The sequence below is a fragment of the Gymnoscopelus microlampas genome (assembly GCF_963454915.1).
Source record: "Gymnoscopelus microlampas genome assembly, chromosome: 3".
In the NCBI taxonomy this organism is placed as follows: domain Eukaryota; kingdom Metazoa; phylum Chordata; class Actinopteri; order Myctophiformes; family Myctophidae; genus Gymnoscopelus; species Gymnoscopelus microlampas.
The window spans coordinates 17,325,289-17,345,722 of NC_139940.1; the positions used below are offsets into that span (position 1 = coordinate 17,325,289).

The 20,434-nt window shown below is 40.8% G+C and overlaps 1 protein-coding gene across 1 annotated transcript; it reads right to left on the reverse strand.

Moving 5' to 3' along the window:
* Positions 1–8,921: 8,921 nt before the first annotated feature.
* On the reverse strand, positions 8,922–19,731 carry tomm40 (translocase of outer mitochondrial membrane 40 homolog (yeast)). The gene is made up of 10 exons (XM_084052840.1): positions 19,655–19,731; positions 18,660–18,880; positions 16,446–16,513; positions 14,227–14,319; positions 12,945–13,046; positions 12,407–12,512; positions 11,787–11,909; positions 9,833–9,909; positions 9,516–9,618; positions 8,922–9,429 (listed from the first exon to the last, which is right to left on the reverse strand). The coding sequence occupies exons 2-10, from the start codon at positions 18,877–18,879 to the stop codon at positions 9,290–9,292; spliced, it is 1,032 nt and encodes a 343-aa protein (XP_083908966.1). The 5' UTR covers position 18,880; positions 19,655–19,731; the 3' UTR covers positions 8,922–9,289.
* Between the last annotated feature and the right edge of the window lie 703 nt (positions 19,732–20,434).

Consider the following 20,434-nt stretch of genomic DNA (forward strand, 5'->3'; position numbering starts at 1 on the left):
GTTGATGTGATTTTCTAGAGTGTCAGTCTCTCCAAAAACGGGCAATGCCAAAACACATGTTAGGGGAGGGGCACAGTAATTGAAATTAAAAGAAGCCGAAGAGCTGAATGCATGCAAACTCAGGAGATGATGATCACGTTAACTTGACTTTACTATGAATGAATGATACAGATTAAAGACGATACAAATTACACACACAGAGAACCAGAGTATACTCACAGCATAACTTACACAAACACTCTATTAACACTAGGACAGCACATAATCTCAGGAGCTCCCCACCCAACCAGGCTCATACAGTAGGTGATGGCACTCAGGGCAATCAGACTCTTGGCGTCAGGCCAGGGAGAGGGAAGAGGAGATTGGCTGAGGGGAAATAGGAGCAGGGCAAGGGAGGGCACACTCAGAAACAAAACGTGTACCACCAGAACCAGATAAACAAGTAGATTGGGTGTGTGGGTGCACGTGTACATGTGTTGTGTGTACAGTATGTGTACAAAGGTCACCTGTCTTCTGTCCCAGGCGTTGTTCTGTCTCTGCTGTCTGGCCTGCCTTGGCCAAGCTCAGCCCCGAGTGCAGATGAGATGAGGCACTAAATACAATGGGAACAAGACCCCCAAACTTTGATTGATTTCCTGTATCTGTGTGATGTGGGCGCCTGCCTCAGCTGCCTCTATAGGACAGCAGTTCTCAAAGTGGGGTCCGGGGACCCCCAGGGGGCCTTGAGGTGGTTCCAGGGGTCCCTGGCTAAATCATTGATAGTTTGGAAGGAACCAAATTGACCGTTACAAGACCGTAAGATTGTTTTTTTTGGGGCTTGTCTCTAAAGTGTAGTTGCTTTTCTGGGCATTCTTCCCAATGTTGTTTAAACCAGTGGTTCTCTAACATTCTCATGACAAGGACGCCCAAATTAATATGTATTTGCCCGCGGACCCCCACCCAGGTTCCAGTCTCCTATTTCAGTATCATAATGTTCATAAGATACTGTATGTGGTTTGTGAAGAATGAGTTCAATGTTTACTTCAGTGACAATAGGGCAAAATAATTACCATAATTTGTGTGGTCATATATGCTCACTTCTCCATTGTGACCCGCTTGCGCTCTCCTAAGGGGCACATTCTTAGGCCGCACTCACACATTCACGTGCAGCATGCGCCGCCCCATACACACCCATGGGGCGGAGGGGGAGGGGGAGAGGGTGGAAATTAATGGGTGTGTATGGGGCGGACGCATGCTGCACGCAAATGTGTGAGTGTGGCCTTATATAGCTCAGTGTTGGGCACCCACATGACACAGATACAGGGGGTTGTCTCTGTTTAATCTCTACTGTTTCAGTGTTGGCTCCATAGACTGTGTGGACTGTTGGCACACCGGAAAGGCTATGCTACAAAATGGAACAGAGCCTTAATTAGTATCATTGATATTGACAGAGGTGGACGAAGTACTCGACCCCAGTACTTGAGTAAGAGTACAGATATTCCTGATCAAATTTACTCCACTACAAGTAAAAGTAGCTCAGTCAAAATGTTACTCAAGTAAGAGTAAAAATGTAATTGCTTTTAAATATACTTAAGTATTCAAAACATGCTTTGAAAAATATTTCAAGTAAAAGTAAAAGTAGAAGTACATTACTTATTTTTTATATCAATTAATTGCTGTAATGTTTTCACAATGCATTTATAGGACCTTGTAACTCTCAATTGCATTTTAGGGAAGAAAAAAAAACAGCCAACCTAAAGGCCAAACCGCACCAACGCAACTAGTCGCAACTCCTTGCGACAAAACCGTTTTAAGGTCAAACGCACCAATGCAACTCCTTGGAACTGCCATTGGGGGTAATGTGGGGGTAATGTGTTTTGCACAAATCGGCCTCCTGGTGGCGCTATAACAGGCCCATGTGAAAAATTTGGGGCAGAGGTTCTGCTGTGGCATCGAGGGAGTGTGTGTGTGCAGTTTCACAGCGACCGGGGCAACGGTGGCGGAGATTAGCTGTTAACAGACAGAAGGACGGACACACACACACACACGGACGGACGGACGGACGGAGGGTAAAACATACTCTCGCCATGCCTTCGGCCTGGCGGAGAAAATAATAATAATAATAATAACAATAATAATTGAATATAAAACATATATAGGATATATACTGTTACAGAATATCAACAGTGGATATGATGTGAGTTTGTATGTGTACAGCCAGACACACCGTATAAATATGCATCATTATGTACAGTCAATTTATAGTGAGCAATATGCAATCTATTGACGGTAAAACATGTACAGCAGGTAAGCAGACCCACTGTCTAGATCCCAGTTGTACATGAGCAGAAGTAACAAAGAGAATCTAAGGATAGAACAGAACTCATAGGGGCATATACTGTAGCTTAATGACAACTGCAGGGTTGGTCACCCTTTTGTCGAGGCAAGAGACAACGAGTCTGTCGTTGAAGGTGCTTCTTCACTCTTCTAGCTCATCATGCTAATCTGAAAACCTGATTAGTGTTGCCACAAGCAACTTAGATGCTATCTGCATGACTGCATCTAATGCAAAGATGGCATCTAAGTTGCTTGTAGCTTTGATTTGTGTGCGTGAAGAACGAAATGTGAGTACAGTTATCTCATCAGTTATGTATAAGCATTTGATGTATTATGTGTATTATGATGTTTTATGATGTATTATCTTGTGTCCTTGCTTACTGCAAATCGCTCTGGATTAAGAGCATCTGCTAAATGCCTAAAATGTAAACTGTATGTATACATCCAAATGCTCTTTGAACATTTTCCTTTTAAATTGAGATTGTTGCTGGTAAAGTTAAAGGCCATGAACCTTGCTTCATGTAGGCCAAGGGTATTAAGGCCACTATGTGGCTGTTGCCTCATGTTTGTTTGCTGCTTTTAGCATTATTTGCCTAAGGCTTGTGTTTTTTGGTGGCTGTTTGTCTGGACTGCAAGACCTTTAGCTACTGTATACTGAATGTCACATATTCAGTACTTTAATTAATTAACATTTTTAATTCACATTTTTTGTTAGTGTTGTTTGCCTTTTTATTTTATTATGTTTTCTCCCGTGTGTGTGTGTGTGTGTGTGTGTGTGTGTGTGTGTGTGTGTGTGTGTGTGTGTGTGTGTGTGTGTGTGTGTGTGTGTGTGTGTGTGTGTGTGTGTGTGTTTGTTTGAGCGGCTGTTTGTATGTACAATAGGCCTATGTAAGATCAGTACAGTGCATTACTGTTGTTATGGTGGTTACTTCTCTTTTTGCACATTGTAGCCTACTTACCCCAGCAGATACAGGAGTTATTTGTTATCAGTCATGTATTGTTTTACAATCTGTGGTAACTGGGTCTTTGATGTCTTGCTCTGTGTGTGTGTGTGTGTGTGTGTGTGTGTGTGTGTGTGTGTGTGTGTGTGTGTGTGTGTGTGTGTGTGTGTGTGTGTGTGTGTGTGTGTGTGTGTGTGTGTGCGTGCGTGCGTGTGTGTGTGTAATCTTGCAAACCGCTGGACCGATTGGAGATTGTGCATGCAGACTGCAATGCAATCTAATCAGATTCATGGTGGCACTATACACTTTATGTTTTGACCTATAACTGTTGAACCACACTTTTTGCTACTACTACAGATTTTGTCCAAAACTCACAAATTGCTGCATATATGCAGTCATGTGATAAATATGTATCTCAAACATTTTTCATATTCCATTCCTTTAAGCTTTTATTGCCTTCCAAATTTCCCAATTTGCAGGAGGGGCCTATTTTACAAAAATGACATAAATTATGAACACGTTGTCCGATCGACCCCACATTTGTCTCAGATAATGAGGGGCCACTAAGCGAACTTAGTCCAAAACTTAGAACTTAGTGTACAAAATCTACAAATGTCACTGTTGCAGAAACAGATTTGTTCTTCGTCAAATTAGGTAAACATGATCTCGGGAGTCATGTGACAATGAGTGTCAAACTGATTTTTGATTTCTGAATATTTACATACCGTTTGCCTGTAAAAGGCTTCCAAATCTAATGGGAGGGGTATAGAGGGGCCTATCTCTTACAAAAACACACCATATATCATGAGCACCCAACCCCAAATTGGAATCACATCTTGAGGGGTATCTACATGTATAAAGTGCTTTCTGTCTATTAGGGGGGCCACAAAGGTGATATGCTTATGCCGTAGAAACACTATTCTCCTCCCACAGCCTTTTCTTGTCCTGACAGCTGCAATCCACGACTTACACAGCAATGGATAGGCAACCCAGCCTGGCTGAGATGTCCGTTCCGCAGAGCGCCTTTTCAAGCCTAATTTCTGTTTTCCTTTCTGTTCCTGCAGCATGCTGCCATGGCTGTTCAACAGCCATTCAACTTGTGTGTGTAAAATAAACATGCACCCTTCTACACCCGGAACCTCAGCCTCCGTGTCTCTTTATGCACCTGCACTGACCATGACAGCCAGCCAGTATCACATCTTGCAAACCATAACAACAAGACAAAGTGAAACTACAGCTGGGCCTTGCGTGGGCAATGTGAGAAATTGTAGGCAATTTGTTAAGAGGGATAGACAGTGGTAGTGTCTTAAGCTGTTCCATGAGTAGCTTAAAGGTTCCTTTAGGAGTCCTACTTGTTAAGCTCATAATTACTTTAACAACTATTCTAAAATTTGTAATCAATCATTTATGTCAAGGGATGAATAAAGTCTGTCTTGTACAATGATCAACTTTAAAATGATCAAGTTTAATAGTGAGAGATAAACATAGTTTCACTCAATTAATATGACATATTTCTCTAAACTAATCCAACAGTTTTTTTTTGTAATACTTTTATTGCAAGATTTATTCATGTTTACATTTCATATTTGCATTTCATTCTTAATCATCTTGCAAGCATTTTCTTTTTCCTTTTTTTCTATCTATACACCCAGTGTTAAAAAATAAAATTCAATAATCAGAAAATAATAACTATAAATAAAAATAAATAGGTAATTACACATCAGTCAATGCAAGTTATCCTAATACTAACACCTGTTAAATTATAATAGTGATAATACTAGTGATATTTAATAATACTAACTTAACAAATTAAAGATAAAAACGGGGGGGGGTCCTTGAGGCCTTGCACTTCTACCGTGCAAGGCCTCAAGGACCAACTTATAAGCTTTCAGACCAGTCATTTTAAACCTGACAATTTGCTGGACCTTCTCACACATTTCATTTTCTCCTCTTCGAAACTCGTGTTCAGTTTTATTCTGTCCTCTTTCAACCGCAATTACTGTACATAAACTCTCTCCTATGCTCAAAAGTCAAATTCTGCTGACTACCAGGTATACCTAAAGGCTCAGAACCCTCTACAACCTCTGACTAAACCCCTCTCCTCATACTTCATCAAGACCTTAACAGTGCCCTTGAGACGATTGTCAAAACTTGAATCATCCACCCTACAGTGCTTTCAACATTTGCTCCAATGTCAAGCTATCCAGCTAAGCTACATGAACTTCAGGAAAATGAATAGTCTCCTCATTTTAACAAGCCCTCTGAATCTACACCAACAATGACACTCCAACTGCAAAGTGTACAGTGCACTTAATTATACAATTTGGTAAGATTATTTCTCCTCATTAACGAACAAGAAAATGAACCGAATACTGCAGAGGTGTTCCCGAAACTGCTCACAACCACAAACAACATAAACTAAAATAACAAACTTACAAGTCCCCAATGAGACAGGCCCCTAAACCTAGAGGAACAAGTAGCATAGCTCCAGATAGTACAACAAACAAAACAAATTAATGCACTTTTCAAATTAATGAACTGTTCAGCAATCATAAGTTTAAAGCCCCCACAATATAGCTGTGGGGAGGCTGAGTATTAATTTAATCACTATACTTACCCGTATTATATATTATTTTGTAACTGGTAATATATGTATATATTTAATTTAGCGTTTATTGTACTGTATATGTTTCAACTGTCTTTGTAAGACAAGTGTTGCTTGAGGGGAAACAGCTTCAGGACTTTATGGATCATAGCTTATCTTTCTCACTCATAAAATATATTATAAACCATGTACTGTACAGAAGGCTGTTGGTACATGAAGGAAGCACACTTGTTTGCATGTGCCATCGATTCACTTCCAGTATTCACACATGCTAGGACACGACGTCACTGTAGCTACTGTAAAATAATTGTTGGCTGTCATTATTATCAGTCAGTGTTATGTTTTATGTTGTTTGGGGTCATTATTTTACCCAGTTATGTTTTATGTTTATGGTTCAACAACCTAAGGGTAAGTATAGTGAGCACACCCATCTTCCATTTCCCCTTTACAGTTGAGTTTGGTATATTGCTTTAGAAATAACAGTGTCATTACTATTCCCTCTACAGGCATGCAAACAGCCCCGAGGTGAAAAAGGTGACATGTTCTTTTCTTTAGGGTCAGGTGTCACATAATTACCCTATTTGGATTCAAAAAGGTGACTGTAGCTGAAAAGTGACACTTTTGCATGTCTGCTTCTAATCTGAATGACACCCACCACAATATTTTGTCTTACAGGATCAAGAATGGGTTCTTAAAATGTTATGATTCCAGCATTTTTATTATTATAATCTTTATTTAACTTGAGCAAGATATCTTGTAAAAAGTATTTTACAAGAAATAACTGGCCAAGAGGCGGGTAGGTTACACAGGTCCAAAAGAAAGAGACATGAGAGGACTATACAATACAAAACACAGCCATTTGGCTGACAGACTGAAAGCTGTTCTGAGTACAGGAGTCTTTTTACTGTTATGTCCTGTTTGGAGAGAAAAAAAAGTGTAAAATATTATTATAGGTAGATCATAATAAATGATCTGTATCGGGGTTTTTTTCTTCTTGGGACCGGACACTCTTCCTCCCTATACATCTGCACCTTCCTCTGCTGCCACTATCCATCCAGATCAATCCAGCATCTAGTTTGCTGTTGTGAAGCACATAAGGAGCCTGTGCCTCTCTACTCCTAGTCTGGGATCTGAGAGGTCTGCTAGGGGGGTTCCTCAGGAACTACTGGAGGTTTGTTTGGTACCTGGAGGTTTGTTTGGTAAAATATAAATTCTGACCACGCCAACAAGTCACAATACATTATTTTGAGTAGGGATCTATTGTGTAAAATATTGTATTTTTTCAATTCAAATTGTATAATTGATACACTATGCACCAAGTGATTTATTATTTTAAGTACCAGATTATAGACAGATGAAATGCACTGCTATATGAATGGGGACATAGACATTCTGTATTGCTGACACTAACTTTGTGAGTTTGTGTCAAAAAGACCAGAAAACAATCTGCAGGTACCAGTCTCAAAAATGGAACGAGGACACTTTAAAAGGGATGGTTCACCCTCAAAATGACTTTTTTCTATCGATTAGTTACCCCATGGAGACTTGAATTCATGATTTTATTTCATTTTCCCAAGACAATAATTTGATGACCAGCGGACCGGTAGGCAGCGGTTCCGGTAGGAGAAACAAAGGAGACTCTTTGTGTCCCCTACCGGAACCGCTGCAGGTCATCAAATTATTGGCTTAGGAATGCGACAAAAACTAAATAAATCCATGATTTCAAGTCTCCATGGGGTGACTAATCGATAGAAAAAAGTCATTTTGGGGGTGAAATATCCCTTTAACACAAACTGAAATCCTACTTGGACAGATGAGTACATTGCTTGCCTTTTCACATACATTGTCGCTTGCAGGCATAAACCTTGCATACAAGGTTTGTGCACTTTGACTCCCACTCAGGGCAGTATGACATCACATTCCTCTTTCAGCTGTAACATCAACAACTCACTTGAGATTGTGTGAAAGGTCAAAGGCCGATGGAAATAGGCCCCTCGACAACAGCAACGAGGGGTGAGATGTCTAAACTAGGTTTAAGTTTCTCTCTCCTGTCTTTTGATTGTCACTCCCCACCTCATGTCACAAACAAGCCTGCAGGTCGTTTAAGGGAAGTTCCAGACATACTCTGGTCATCCCATTCCAGCGATGTAGGTTTAGTAACATCTGCCATCCCTCATAAAATAAGACCAGAAGACGCAGCAAACGGAAATAATTAAACCCCTGAGATGTAGAAGTAGCAGATGTCACATTAAGTATAAATACTTATATATTTTTCTATCTGCCTTCTGACCAAATAAAAAATATAGTTTGAGTGGAAGCGAACAGGACTTGCCTGTCAGAAAGGTCTTATTGAGTGTGTTGGGCTGGCCCACAGGTGAAATACTTTCCCACCTCCATGGAGACTGGTACATGATTCCTCCACACCCAACAGCTTTCCCTCCCTTGTTGGAGTGTCCGGCCAAGTGAAGCAGGGTTATTGACAACCAAAAAGGTAGCTGCATTCCTGTCTGTGTGTGTTCACTGTTAAGGGGGGACTGGTAGAATGATTAATTTGGGGAGAAAACGTTTTAATTTATGCAATTTCCATCATCATCATGGAAGGTGCTGCCAAGGTGACATATGCCCTTCTGTCAATTCCACCCATCACCACAGTTTAGGGTCTGGCAAATTCCACAGTTATTGGTATGGATGTTCAGCAAGTGCTTAAATATCTCATACCTTTCTGAATTCAGAGAAAAATACTGATGCTGTTCCTGCTCATATTTCATCTCCATTCACTCCATTTAGACTATATGGAAATTACATGAAATCACTTTCTACACTTAGATTTTGTAGCTGTATTTTCCAAAGTGTTTGTAGTAACGTTGAACAAGTAGTTGTTTACACTTACAGTATAGTTTAGAATACTATCTTCCAAATAATGTAACCATAAATTCAGGCTTCTTATGTTCCACAAAGGTGGCTTCTTTATTTTTTGATATCCTACTGTCAAGGAATGGCAGCATTATCAATGTCTTGAATGTCCTTTGTCTTGTTTAAACCACAACAAACATCCAGCATTACAAAAGTAATTGTTTATTTTCAATCCAAGATATATCAAGTCTAACAGCTTGTTTTGATTTAACATGAAACATCACACATGCATCACCTGATGCTCTCTGTCTCACATCACTCTAGCCTCTGGGGTTTCCCCCCATACACCGTAAAGGAAATACACATTTGTGCTACAGTATGTAGGCATGGCTTGGCCAGTCCTGGCTCCTTGGGTAGTTCTTTCTGTCGCTCTCTCTGTCCCTGAAGTCAGAGTTATAAGAGAGTCTCTGAATCTGGTTTCTAAAACAAAAAAAAGTCAGTCCAGGTCCCTGTGTGTCTCTGTGCCTGTCCAAGCAGAGGCCTGTGTGCTGGCTCTAGATGGCCAGTGGCCCGCCTAGCCGATGGTGACGCTGAAGCCACACTGGAACTTGTTCTTGCGGTGGTTGAGGAAGGCCCCCAGGGCCAGCGTGAGGGGCAGAGGCAATAGTTTCTTTTCTACGGTTGCTCCTACAACCCAGTTACTGTCAAGCGTACCTACAGGACAGAAAAGGAAAGACGGTAAATGCACAGGAAACATTTGTCAATGACCCGTTAATTCTTTTGTAGTAGTATTAGTTTACCTTTAAAAACAAGGTCGGCTTTGGGAAGGTCCAGCTGGTAGCCAAACGATGTTGTGGTGTCTTGCATCCTCGTGCTGGCCTCAAATTCAACCCCTACTTGCAGCTTGAAGACATCAAGTGATAACATGAATATGGAATCAAAACACTAACTGCACTCAGAAAATATAAAACATCATTTGAATCTGGGTAGAGTTCACACCTCCCTGTTGGAAAAGATGTCCTTACATTCACTCGGGAGACGGGACAGATGTGATAATGAACAGCAAACCCAAGACAACCACAGCAGAATGATAGCGAGCTGTAACAAAGCTACCTACCTGGTCGCTGGCTTTGTGGTAGTATGTAGCATGAGCTCCGGCTCCACCAAGAGTTACTGTAGCAACATAATTATCACCTGGGAGGGAAGATCCGATCACACAGCAAAAACAGAATAATTAACAACAGCCAATGGAACCATTAAAGGGGGCTTAGTGATTTAGAATATATATTTGTGTTAAATAGATATATATATATTCCAATAATTGCTGTTGAGTAAATATTCAGAAACTGGAGTCTCCACGCCTCTGCAGTGCTTTAGTAAACAGAAGATACGTTTTCAGGTCGGGATACCAATTTTAGCCAACTCATACAGGTTATTGGAAGTGATGAAACAAGAAAAATTAGCAAACAAAATTGGAAAACTATAAAATTGAAGCTGATAAATGTTCTGTTCTCCCTCCTGGTTTAATAACATTGGTATCCTGACCTGAAAATTGTATTTAGTCAGTGCGTTCATCTGTCCGTCACACTGTAATGCTGATTTTGTGCCACTAATAGTTAAAGCCGCACCATGTAACTTTTCTTGAATTAATAAAATGTAATTTTGTCCAATTTGTATGGTAGAGTATGTTAAAACAATATAACTTATACAATTGGGGTGGTTGTATTTTGTCTCCCTGCTCTTCTATTGAGACATTTAGATCGTGTCAAAGGTCATGTCTCACCTAGACACATCTGTTAAGATTCAATTTATCCCCCGAGCAAACAGGCAAACAGCTAATAGAGCCTATTAGCTCAATGGTAAGAATATCTGAAAACAGATTCAAATCCGGGGTAGAAGAGGGAAGTTACATAGTGCAGCTTTAAGTCAAGAAGGATCCTAACCATCAAAGGACAGGTGAATGTTATTGTTCAAACACGGAAAAAGATGATATCAACAACAAAGTTAAGATAATAACCAATGTCTGCTGCAAAAAGCCAACGCTGGAGAAGGAGTAGCTGCACATTATGCCACTTCTACCTCTCGACAAATAGTAAATATATCGTCCCCCACCAGTGTAGTCTCACAGTTCCATCAATACATTAATTAAAAAGGGTTAAAGTACTCCCCTCTCTAGTTTAATACATTATTGTGCACGTAGCCTCTCTAACACAGCCGATACAGTCCAAGGTTGTTGACATAGGTGTCCTATGATAGCTGATAGGCTATCAAACCCAGTAGATGCAAATCTAGTGGCTTCAATGAATAGACTATGTCAAGGCTGCGTGGAGCACATCATTCTTTGACTATAAACAGACCACGGTCAACAAAGATCTGCACCTATCTGATAAAGCCATCTTCCTTCCTTCCTTCTGGATGTAAAGACTTTATAATGTATTATAATGTTAAAGTCCATTTGTTAGACAGTTCACACTTATTGGCAATTATTGGCAGTTGTAACTCTGAGCTGAAAGTTGGTCATTATATTTTTAATATATTTTGTTGCAGACATGGTGCATTGCACAGCATTTGGTCTCATCAGATTCTATGACCTTTCCTCACTGCAGTGAGTTAGGTCACAGGTAACCAAATGCAGTGTAACGCCATGAGAGGCTTGATGCAGTTTTGAAGAATACTTCGTCAATATCTTCCCCTCTGGATGTTTCCACACATCGTAACGTTGTTGGTTACGTTTCCCATCTGTTTCCCCGTTTCAACTATCCTCTTTGACTCGACTAGTGGCACAAAGTCAGCATTACAGTGGATGGAAGGACAGACGAGAAACAGAGAAACAAATTTCAGACTAGACAATTTCATAGTCCCCCCTCCACTTTTGTGGTGAGGGCCACTACACCTCGTCATCATTAGAATATACAGGGCACAAAGGATCCTACTTGCATAGGACTCTAGAACATACTTTTCAATGCAAATTAACGTCTACAAAAGGCACACTGTGTGAATGCTAAAAATAAATCCTTACCTCACCCTATAAATTTTACATGTTCACGGTGAGGATGTGTAGTAGATCTTACCTGTGTACCTGCCCATGAGGGAGGTGACAGCTCCTTCCTCCCCAGGTCTCCTGTGGTAGACCAGCTCACCACCCAGAGCCAGTGCTGGTGTGATGGACTGGAGGTAGTGGGCCACCAAAATACCTGCAAGGAACGCAGCCATTTTTCTTTGACTTAATTCGATAAATGAACATTCAATACCTTGTGGTGCTTTTGCTTGTGCCAATACACACAGGATTTGTTTTCAACTATGTTTTGTCTCTTTTAATACTAAGTAAGCAGCCTTGGAACCTACCCTTCCGGAGCCATGTGGCCCGTTGTTCAGGAGCCTATCTCCTGATTCCAAAGCCTGCGGCTGCTTGATGTACATACAAGTACACCCCCTGGACATGATTCTAGTCTGTCGCAGGGACCCCCAAGCCAACCCTTGATGCTGAGTGCTAAGCAGGGAGGTATTGGGTACCACTTTTATGTCTTTGGTATGACTTAGCCTCCCAGTATCAGGACAGACACTAACTACACGGCCACTGTGCTGGTAAACTATGTTTTGTCCTGTACTTAAATGATTGGTTTCTCTCACTCTCTCATACACTACCAGCCTTTAAATTTGTGAATCAATGGCATGTTAAACATAACCATACCAGAGCCGACGAGGACGTCCGGGTTTCCGAGTGTTACAGCAGAAGTAAAGTCCTTCCCACGGTACTCCATGTCACACTGCCAGTTCACAAACTTTTGCTGCTGAGTCTACAACAAAAGCACACACACACACACACACACTACTATTTAGATGATGTACATGTGCAACATGCTCTAAGAAACATAAACATATGCTTAGAATTGTTTGCATATTATACTTGTCTTCATATTATCTAAAAATGTACCTTACCCCATTAAGACCTGAGGCGATTCTTAAAAGAAAATCAAATCCTAACAGTTTTTTGAAAAAATATTTAAAAAAATGTTTTCACGATTTTTCAAAAAATAGCAGATCTACAAGCTCGTAGCGCGGCACTCGGTGCCGCGCAATGAGCTTGTATATCTGCTATTTTTGAATAGCCAAAGAAATCTAAAGTGACACAGATGCGTTCCAGGTCTTAATGGGTTAACTAGAAGAATGATGTCATTGAGATGACAAAAAGGTAATAAAAAGCCAATATTTTTCAGCGGTGTGTGTACCTGCATGACTAGTTTGGAGCGCACAGCGGTGGTGAGCTGGTGGATGATCTGTGCGTTCAGGCTGCCGGTGTTGTCCATATCTCCAACCATAACTGGGAACGACTGAGGGGAACCAATCATGGAAGGTTTCATTAGGCAGCTGTGATGTGCCAGACAAACTGAGGATGGTGTAAACCAGGGGTCAGCATGTAAGTAAGTTATAAGGCATTAGAGCCAGAACATATAATCAAAGTCTAAATTAAGAAATTGATAAATCCTGAAACTCTATGACAGACTGCTTTATAAAACATACATTTGTGAAGACATATGGATCCAAATAAAGAAGCTGTGGTGGCATAATAAACTGTAAACAAGTCGGTTTTTCCCTTAACATTATTGTGAATAATGAATTTATGGACTGAGCAGGAGGTGCTGAACTCCTAATAATTGACATAGGCTACTTTTATAGTCATAATTAACACATCTCATTATCCTCCTATAATTTGCCAATGCTCTGTAGTGGTAGGTAGGTAGGTAGGGTGGTGAGACCATCGCCATGGTTACGGGGCTGTCCAGCTGTGGGATGGCCCCGCGAGCTATGGGACGAACTGCCTCCCGGGTTGCCAGATCACGTGCGCATATCCCCCCACGGATGCGTCGACCGGGTATGGACTAGTTAAGCATAATTTACGTTGCTGATCGACGCGTTGTGAGCTTGTAATTCATATTGGATTAATTCGGGGCACGACATCGCTATACGACGGAGCATAAACTGGGCTGTCATTACTGGACTGATTGGCTGCAGCTGGGGTCTAAGCTTTGCTAAGCGTGCAGCCTGTTTACTTGAGTTCGCTAAACAAAAATGCCACCATCCAAAAGCATAAAGAGGACAGTTGACAGCATTTAAAGAGGAATGGTCAGTTTGCTGTATAATAAGAATTATTCAGGTGGGGATAGATTCTCTATTTAGACATTATAGCTATCGTGATATACCACATATGTGAAGTCTGATAAATAAAATAAAAAATGTTAAACTTTATATATATTCTCAAAATAATCTAGCGGGCCAGATATTATACCAGGGTTCGGCCAGTTGGCGACCCCTGGTGTAAACTGTAATGTTTGTGAGCCTTATTTTTGTGGCACCATTTCTGTAGGTTCAACTGCTTTCAGGCGTTTCAGTCAAAAACTGCATCTGAAGGTATATATATTATCAGGGTTTTTTTGTTTAGTTCCCAACAAAATATCAAAGAACATGGGGACAAGGAGCTTCAAGGAGTGCTAAATGGACTGGTGGACCTACCTCTCCGGGTCCAGTCTGCTTGCTGCCTACGTAGGTGGAACCAAACCGATAGCCTGAATCCCCAAGGGTGCTGAGGGTAACAGTATGACTTATCTGTGAAGAAACAGGATACACAAGTATGTTCAGCTGCAATCATAACATTTACATTGGAACTATGTACACATAAGTAGAGATTAAGCCAGATGAAAAGGATCATGTAATGATTTACTGATCATTTAATATTTCACATTTCGTAGAGTTGTTTTCCATTTTAGGATGGACCGTTATAGGAACTGTTGTAGGACCGAGCTATGTTCACTCTTATTCGAGTATGACAATCCCAACAAATCATCTATTGTTTGTTATTTGAGTCACATTCAGGAAAACAAAATTGTCTTGACTCTTATTTTTGGTAAATATAATGACAAGACAACTTCTCGGACAGGACTTTATTACTTTTACTGGAGATCTTAAATATATAATCAATTTACCTCCCTACAATTGATTGATTGATGTACTTTATTTAGAAAGACATGAGAAACAGTACATGGAAGTACTCACGATACAAGGTCTACTAAACTGGATAACTCATAAAAGGTCTACTAAACTGGATAACTCATAAAAGGTCTACTAAATTGGATAACTCATAAAAGGTCTACTAAACTGGATAACTCATAAATGGTCTACTAAATTGGATAACTCATAAAAGGTCTACTAAACTGGATAACTCATAAAAGGTCTACTAAATTGGATAACTCATAAAAGGTCTACTAAACTGGATAACACTTAAAATGAGTTCCCACCCACACAAATCATGATGACATAAGATATATGTTTGTTCACCTCACACACATCATGCACATAACAATAGGCTATGGCACATGTACGGCACACACCCAAGTAAGTAAAGCATCCTAATGCATGTATTGTACTACTGTATAAGCCACTAACTTTTCAATGCAACAGTTTTGTTAACCAGTACACGCCCTGTACACTGAGGCACTGATTCTCTCTCAGTAGAGACACACGAGGACTACAAAATGTACGCCCACTATTGAGACAGTGCACCCAAGCGAGGTCCGTCTGTCAATGCATGCTCTATGAGAGGCATCGTAAAATACCGTAATTTCACTGGTTGACTACTGAGGCTGTAACGTTTTTTTTGGTGTTCTAATAAAGTGTCCCATTTGTTTTTTATTTGTCCTTTTTTAATGTGACTAATATACTCCATCAGTGTGACAAAAGTTCTATCATCTGAAATCTAAAGTTTATGTGATCGCATGGTATATACAAGTCACAGACACATCGCTTAAGGTTTTCAATACCCAGATCTCATGTATAATTTTTATAGGCTATCTATTTTGGACAATTATCCAAACAGCATCTTGCAAGACTATTTGTATATCAATACTAACCTGGAGAATTCACTATAAAAATTGTTGAAAATGTCGGGATATGTCACTCTTCCATTTAGTCCCAACTTGCATTCAGGCAAGTTAATACAACAACGATGAACCCACACGTTTTAATATTTCATGTACCGTTGGAGCTCTGCGGTAGGTAGAAAATGAATATAAGCCTATGACATGTTCAAAATATAGACATGAACAAAGTCAGTCGGGATTGGGATGAGAATTCTCCTCTTCAAGGTCGGCGCTCGTTAAGACAGTGATGTCACTGAAATGAGACTACTTGTCAGTCTGCCGCTGTGTTAACATTATGGGTAACCCATTCAAGTGACAAATTAAATGTGAAACAAACTATTGAGAAAACAAGAAGATGTGTTGATAAAGACACTATATTTTGGAAACATTTTGACTACATTTGGAAACATTTTTATTCAACTCTATATCATCTCCAGTTCATGTAGGATCATTTTAAAAGTAGGCTAACTCACATATTAATCTCATAGAGAATGCAGTGACAGCTGCAGTACATCGTTCTAACGGTCTCAATAGTGGGTGTGAAATTTGTAGTCCCTGTGTCTATATTGAAGCTGGAGCTCACACTATTCATATGGGGATGAATATGCAAGGTGCATGTCCCCTGGCCCTGATCCCTGACTTGGCTACCTTGCTAATACTGCCACCTAGTGGTTATTATAAGTGTCATCACTTACACTGACTGGAGACCATTTGACGAACAAGTACCTTACGTTGGGAAATTCTTATACTGAACCCCTCTTAAACTAATTATTGAAAAGTACCTACAAGAGCAAGAGAACTAGATCCATCACTGACCTGGAAGTGGTTACTTAGACCCTTGTTGACCACTAACCGTACCCCTTCCATCTGCATAGGGAAGACCTCTGGAAAGGAGAACAGAGTAAAATGGGAGATATGAAGCAAACACTTCTTTAAACTAGATTTTAAGATGACACCAATAACATACAGCATTTTACATATGTTACCCACACAGATCAAACATTGGATAAGATTTATATTGCATTCAGGTTCAGATCAATGCTACATCTAAAAGGATAGTGACAGCGTTTTTTTCACATTTGGTTCCACTTGTATAATCCATCATGGTCACATAAAAAATGATATATAAAAACAAAATTATATATATATATATATATATATATATATATATATATATATATATATATATATATATATTCAAGTTGTTCCTGGACAAGTATCATTCCACATATTCGCCATTATGATTTTTTTTTTTTTAAGGTATAGGATGTTAACTTAGAAATGTGTGTGTGAAAGGTGTTGAGCAAGGCCAAAATGATAATCTTGACGAGGATTTGCAAAGTTACTTTCCAAGATGAAGTGGACTTTCTGAAAAGCGATCAGGGAGAGCACTTGAGAACCATGTTGGCAGAGATCACTAACTAGTGAAACTCGCACTGACTGTACCTGTAACAACCTAGAGTTCAGAAAGCTCTTTTTAAGGCCTGCGGTGTCTTAAAACCTTTATGCAGTCCACATATTATTATTTTACCTTTATTTACCAAGAGTAGGTATGCTGAGCACAAGTACAGTACTCTTTTTCAGCACTATCACACAGACAGACACATTAAAACTTTTCAGGCCACAACCCCCAGAAATAATCATATTTGAACTGGGACCCTCCACCCTGACAAGCACTTGGAATGTTAGGCAATACATTTAGTTTGACTCGGTTCCACAGATAAATATTGTGAAAAGAGCCAAACCACAAGCTTGTAGATCGGCTATTTTGCCTATTTCTTACGTAATATTTGAACATTTGCCCAATTTGGTATTAAAAAGGTCTTAAAAGTCCTTAAATTGTAACTTTAGAAATGTGCAGATACCCTGTATACACATACTGTATGTTTGTTTGTTTACTGTTGAGTGAGAAAACTATGTTGCACATTAAGCTAATCATCTGTGGACCCCCAGTTTGGGAACCCCTGCTTTAAACCAAACAATTAGCCCCATTTGGAACCTCTCCCTCCGCTAACGCTCCGAGATGAGGTCCCAAGAAGCTCGGTGCCGTTTGAGCAGGACATTTTCTACTATGCATGATTCTTACCCTTTTCCGCACATCGTATCCAAAAAGTAAAGGTTTTCTGCACTGCTCTCAGATGTTTTAACTTCTAGCGGCAAAGAAAATCTTAACTGGCGGGTTGAAGCAAGTGTTTAAAGTCGCTTAAAATGTCAGCCTGTGGCCATGTTTTCCCAATGCAATCTTACGGGAGCAGTATTGCGCATGCGGACAGGGATTGACTCCCTCACTGCTAAATGTGTATTTATAGTAAATTAATTGTTCTTTTTTGTTGTGACACAAGCATAGATCAGACATAAAATGTAAATAAATGTCATTTGAAGGGAATCCCGCTTTCTAAAACACACCAGAGAAATACATACTTCTTCTCCAATAATAACAATTATCTCTGTTTCGTCTCCATTATGCTTCCCCCTAACACACATGTGATGCGTTTGTTCTGTGTTTGCATGTATCAGAGTCGAGAGAGATCACATCACAGAGTTGCGTGGCTGCGGGCATCAGAGAAAGCGTACATCAGAGAAAGATGAAATAGAGTTGGTGTTGGGTTTCGGGCTGATAAATTGTAGAACCTTGTTGGGTTGGGGCCAGGCCAAGCTCGAACAGCACAGTCGACGGCCGGGCTAGGGCTGAAGTTTTTGGGGCCCATGCACAGCTCTAGTAGCGGTATCAGTAGACTATGGGAACAGCATTGCATTTCCAATTAGGTTAGGGACTAGCTTGGCTATGGCAATTCGCAAAATGGCAAATAGAGGGAGCTAGTCTGACAACATGGTAGTGTCTACTTGCCATACAATACTGGTCTTTTTAGCCTGCATAGACTTTGTTTTGCATTTTTGTATCGGGTCACACTTGGGCAATGATGGATTATGTATGTGGAGCCGAAATGTAGTTTAAAGTGAAAATCAATGGCAAAATCCTTCCAACATTCCAGGTACACTTGTCCAGAGCAACTTACAACAAGATCTAACCTTTACATTTGCGGTGGCACTCCTCATATGTGCCTGGGTTTGGAAGAGGGGACTCATCATCTGTAGGCTGGACGGAGCCAGATGTTGGCGGGCCCGTAGAAACTGGAGGCATGGAGAACCCTGGAGGGACAGACATGAGACCTGGTGCCCCCTGGCCACCTCCGGCTGGAGCTGGGGCCGGGGCCGGACTCGGGGCGCTGGCAGCCAACACACTGCCCATACTTAGAAAGGATGACAGGAAAAGGAGGGGATTCATTGGGAGTATATGGGGGCTGCAGACCCTTGACTCCTAAACGGCCATGGTCATCTAAAGCCAGCAGTAACATAAATTAACCTGCGGAGGTGACTGGCACACACTGTGCCTATCACCTCCGCAGGTTAATTTATGTTACTGCTGGCTTTTAGGTGACCTTGGCCGTTTAGGAGTCAAGATCAGTGTCCACTAGACCAGACACTAATCACCTGTGTGCCACACAGATGATAAGTGTCTGGTGGACACTGCTTCAACGTTATTGTTTTTAGTCAGTCTACTCGTTGCACACGATTGATATCATCAACGTAGCTAACTTACCTGCTTATCTTACCCTTAATCAGACAGTGAGACTAGCATAGCGTGATTCTATTTGTAATTGTAAAGGCCCTATACTTCGCAGAGCACGTTCTTAACTCATCACAGCACCTGGGACAGTTCAGACAGCTGTCACAGCTATTCTGCCATTCAACTGGTTTAACTAAAGAAGGCACGTGTGTGAACGATGTTGATTTTTAGCCAACAAGGGAGAGATAGTGTCAATTAGCCTGCAGTAGCTAATGCAAGCTTAGCATGAAGGGCTAGTTCGGCTAGCTAGCTACCTGGAGGCGACCATGAGTTCAGTTCAGTTGACTGTCCAAACTTAATTCATTGACGGGTAAAAATAAAACACTGGGCCTAGTGACTCATCGGTACATTATTTTATACAACTACAGTTCTATTTTGTATTGTTTATTATACTCACGCTGTGATGTTCGTGCCCGGAGGTAATTCAATACCCGGCAACCAACCAAGTTCACAGCGACGTCTGTGACGTTTCTTCTGTCCACCGAGGCGACGGCGTTCGAGACGTCGTAGCGATTGGTTACTGTACAAGTCACTCAAATCAAGCCAGTACTTCCGTCCCGCCCGCCTGACGGCCACCGTTGCCAGGTATGCGAGAGAAACAAGCAACCAGGTGTATAAAAACAAGGCCAAAAGAAGGCTACATCATGATCGTTTTTGATTGATTGAATACTTCATTAACAGTTTGCCCAAAAAATACAATGCTAAAAGGATTGCACCCAAGACAGCACTATGGCCTGTTTCCATTGGGGTCCTCCTGTGTATTCATTGAAGACACATGAGCAGCACTTTGAAAACCGTGCATCGGATATTTGAACATAGCCGATCTACAAGCTGGTACGGGGGTCCATGGCACAAAACACTTTCAGAAGGGGGTCCGCGGACAAATACATATTAATTTGGGGGTCCATGAAAATGTTTGAGAAACCACTGTTTTAAAGGACTAGGAAACAAGGCCAAATAATCAACTACACTTTAGAAACAATCCCAACAAAATCGCACCCACCAATATTTACAAGCAACTTTACAGAAAAACAAGCCCAAAGTTGCTTATAATAAGTGCACATGGCAACTCTGCTCACGGCCAGTCCTCCCAGTCATAGATATATATAAAGGCTCCCAGTAGCATCTGGAAGGAAGGTTTCCGCCTACTGTATCCGGTATTTTGTACAGGCAATCG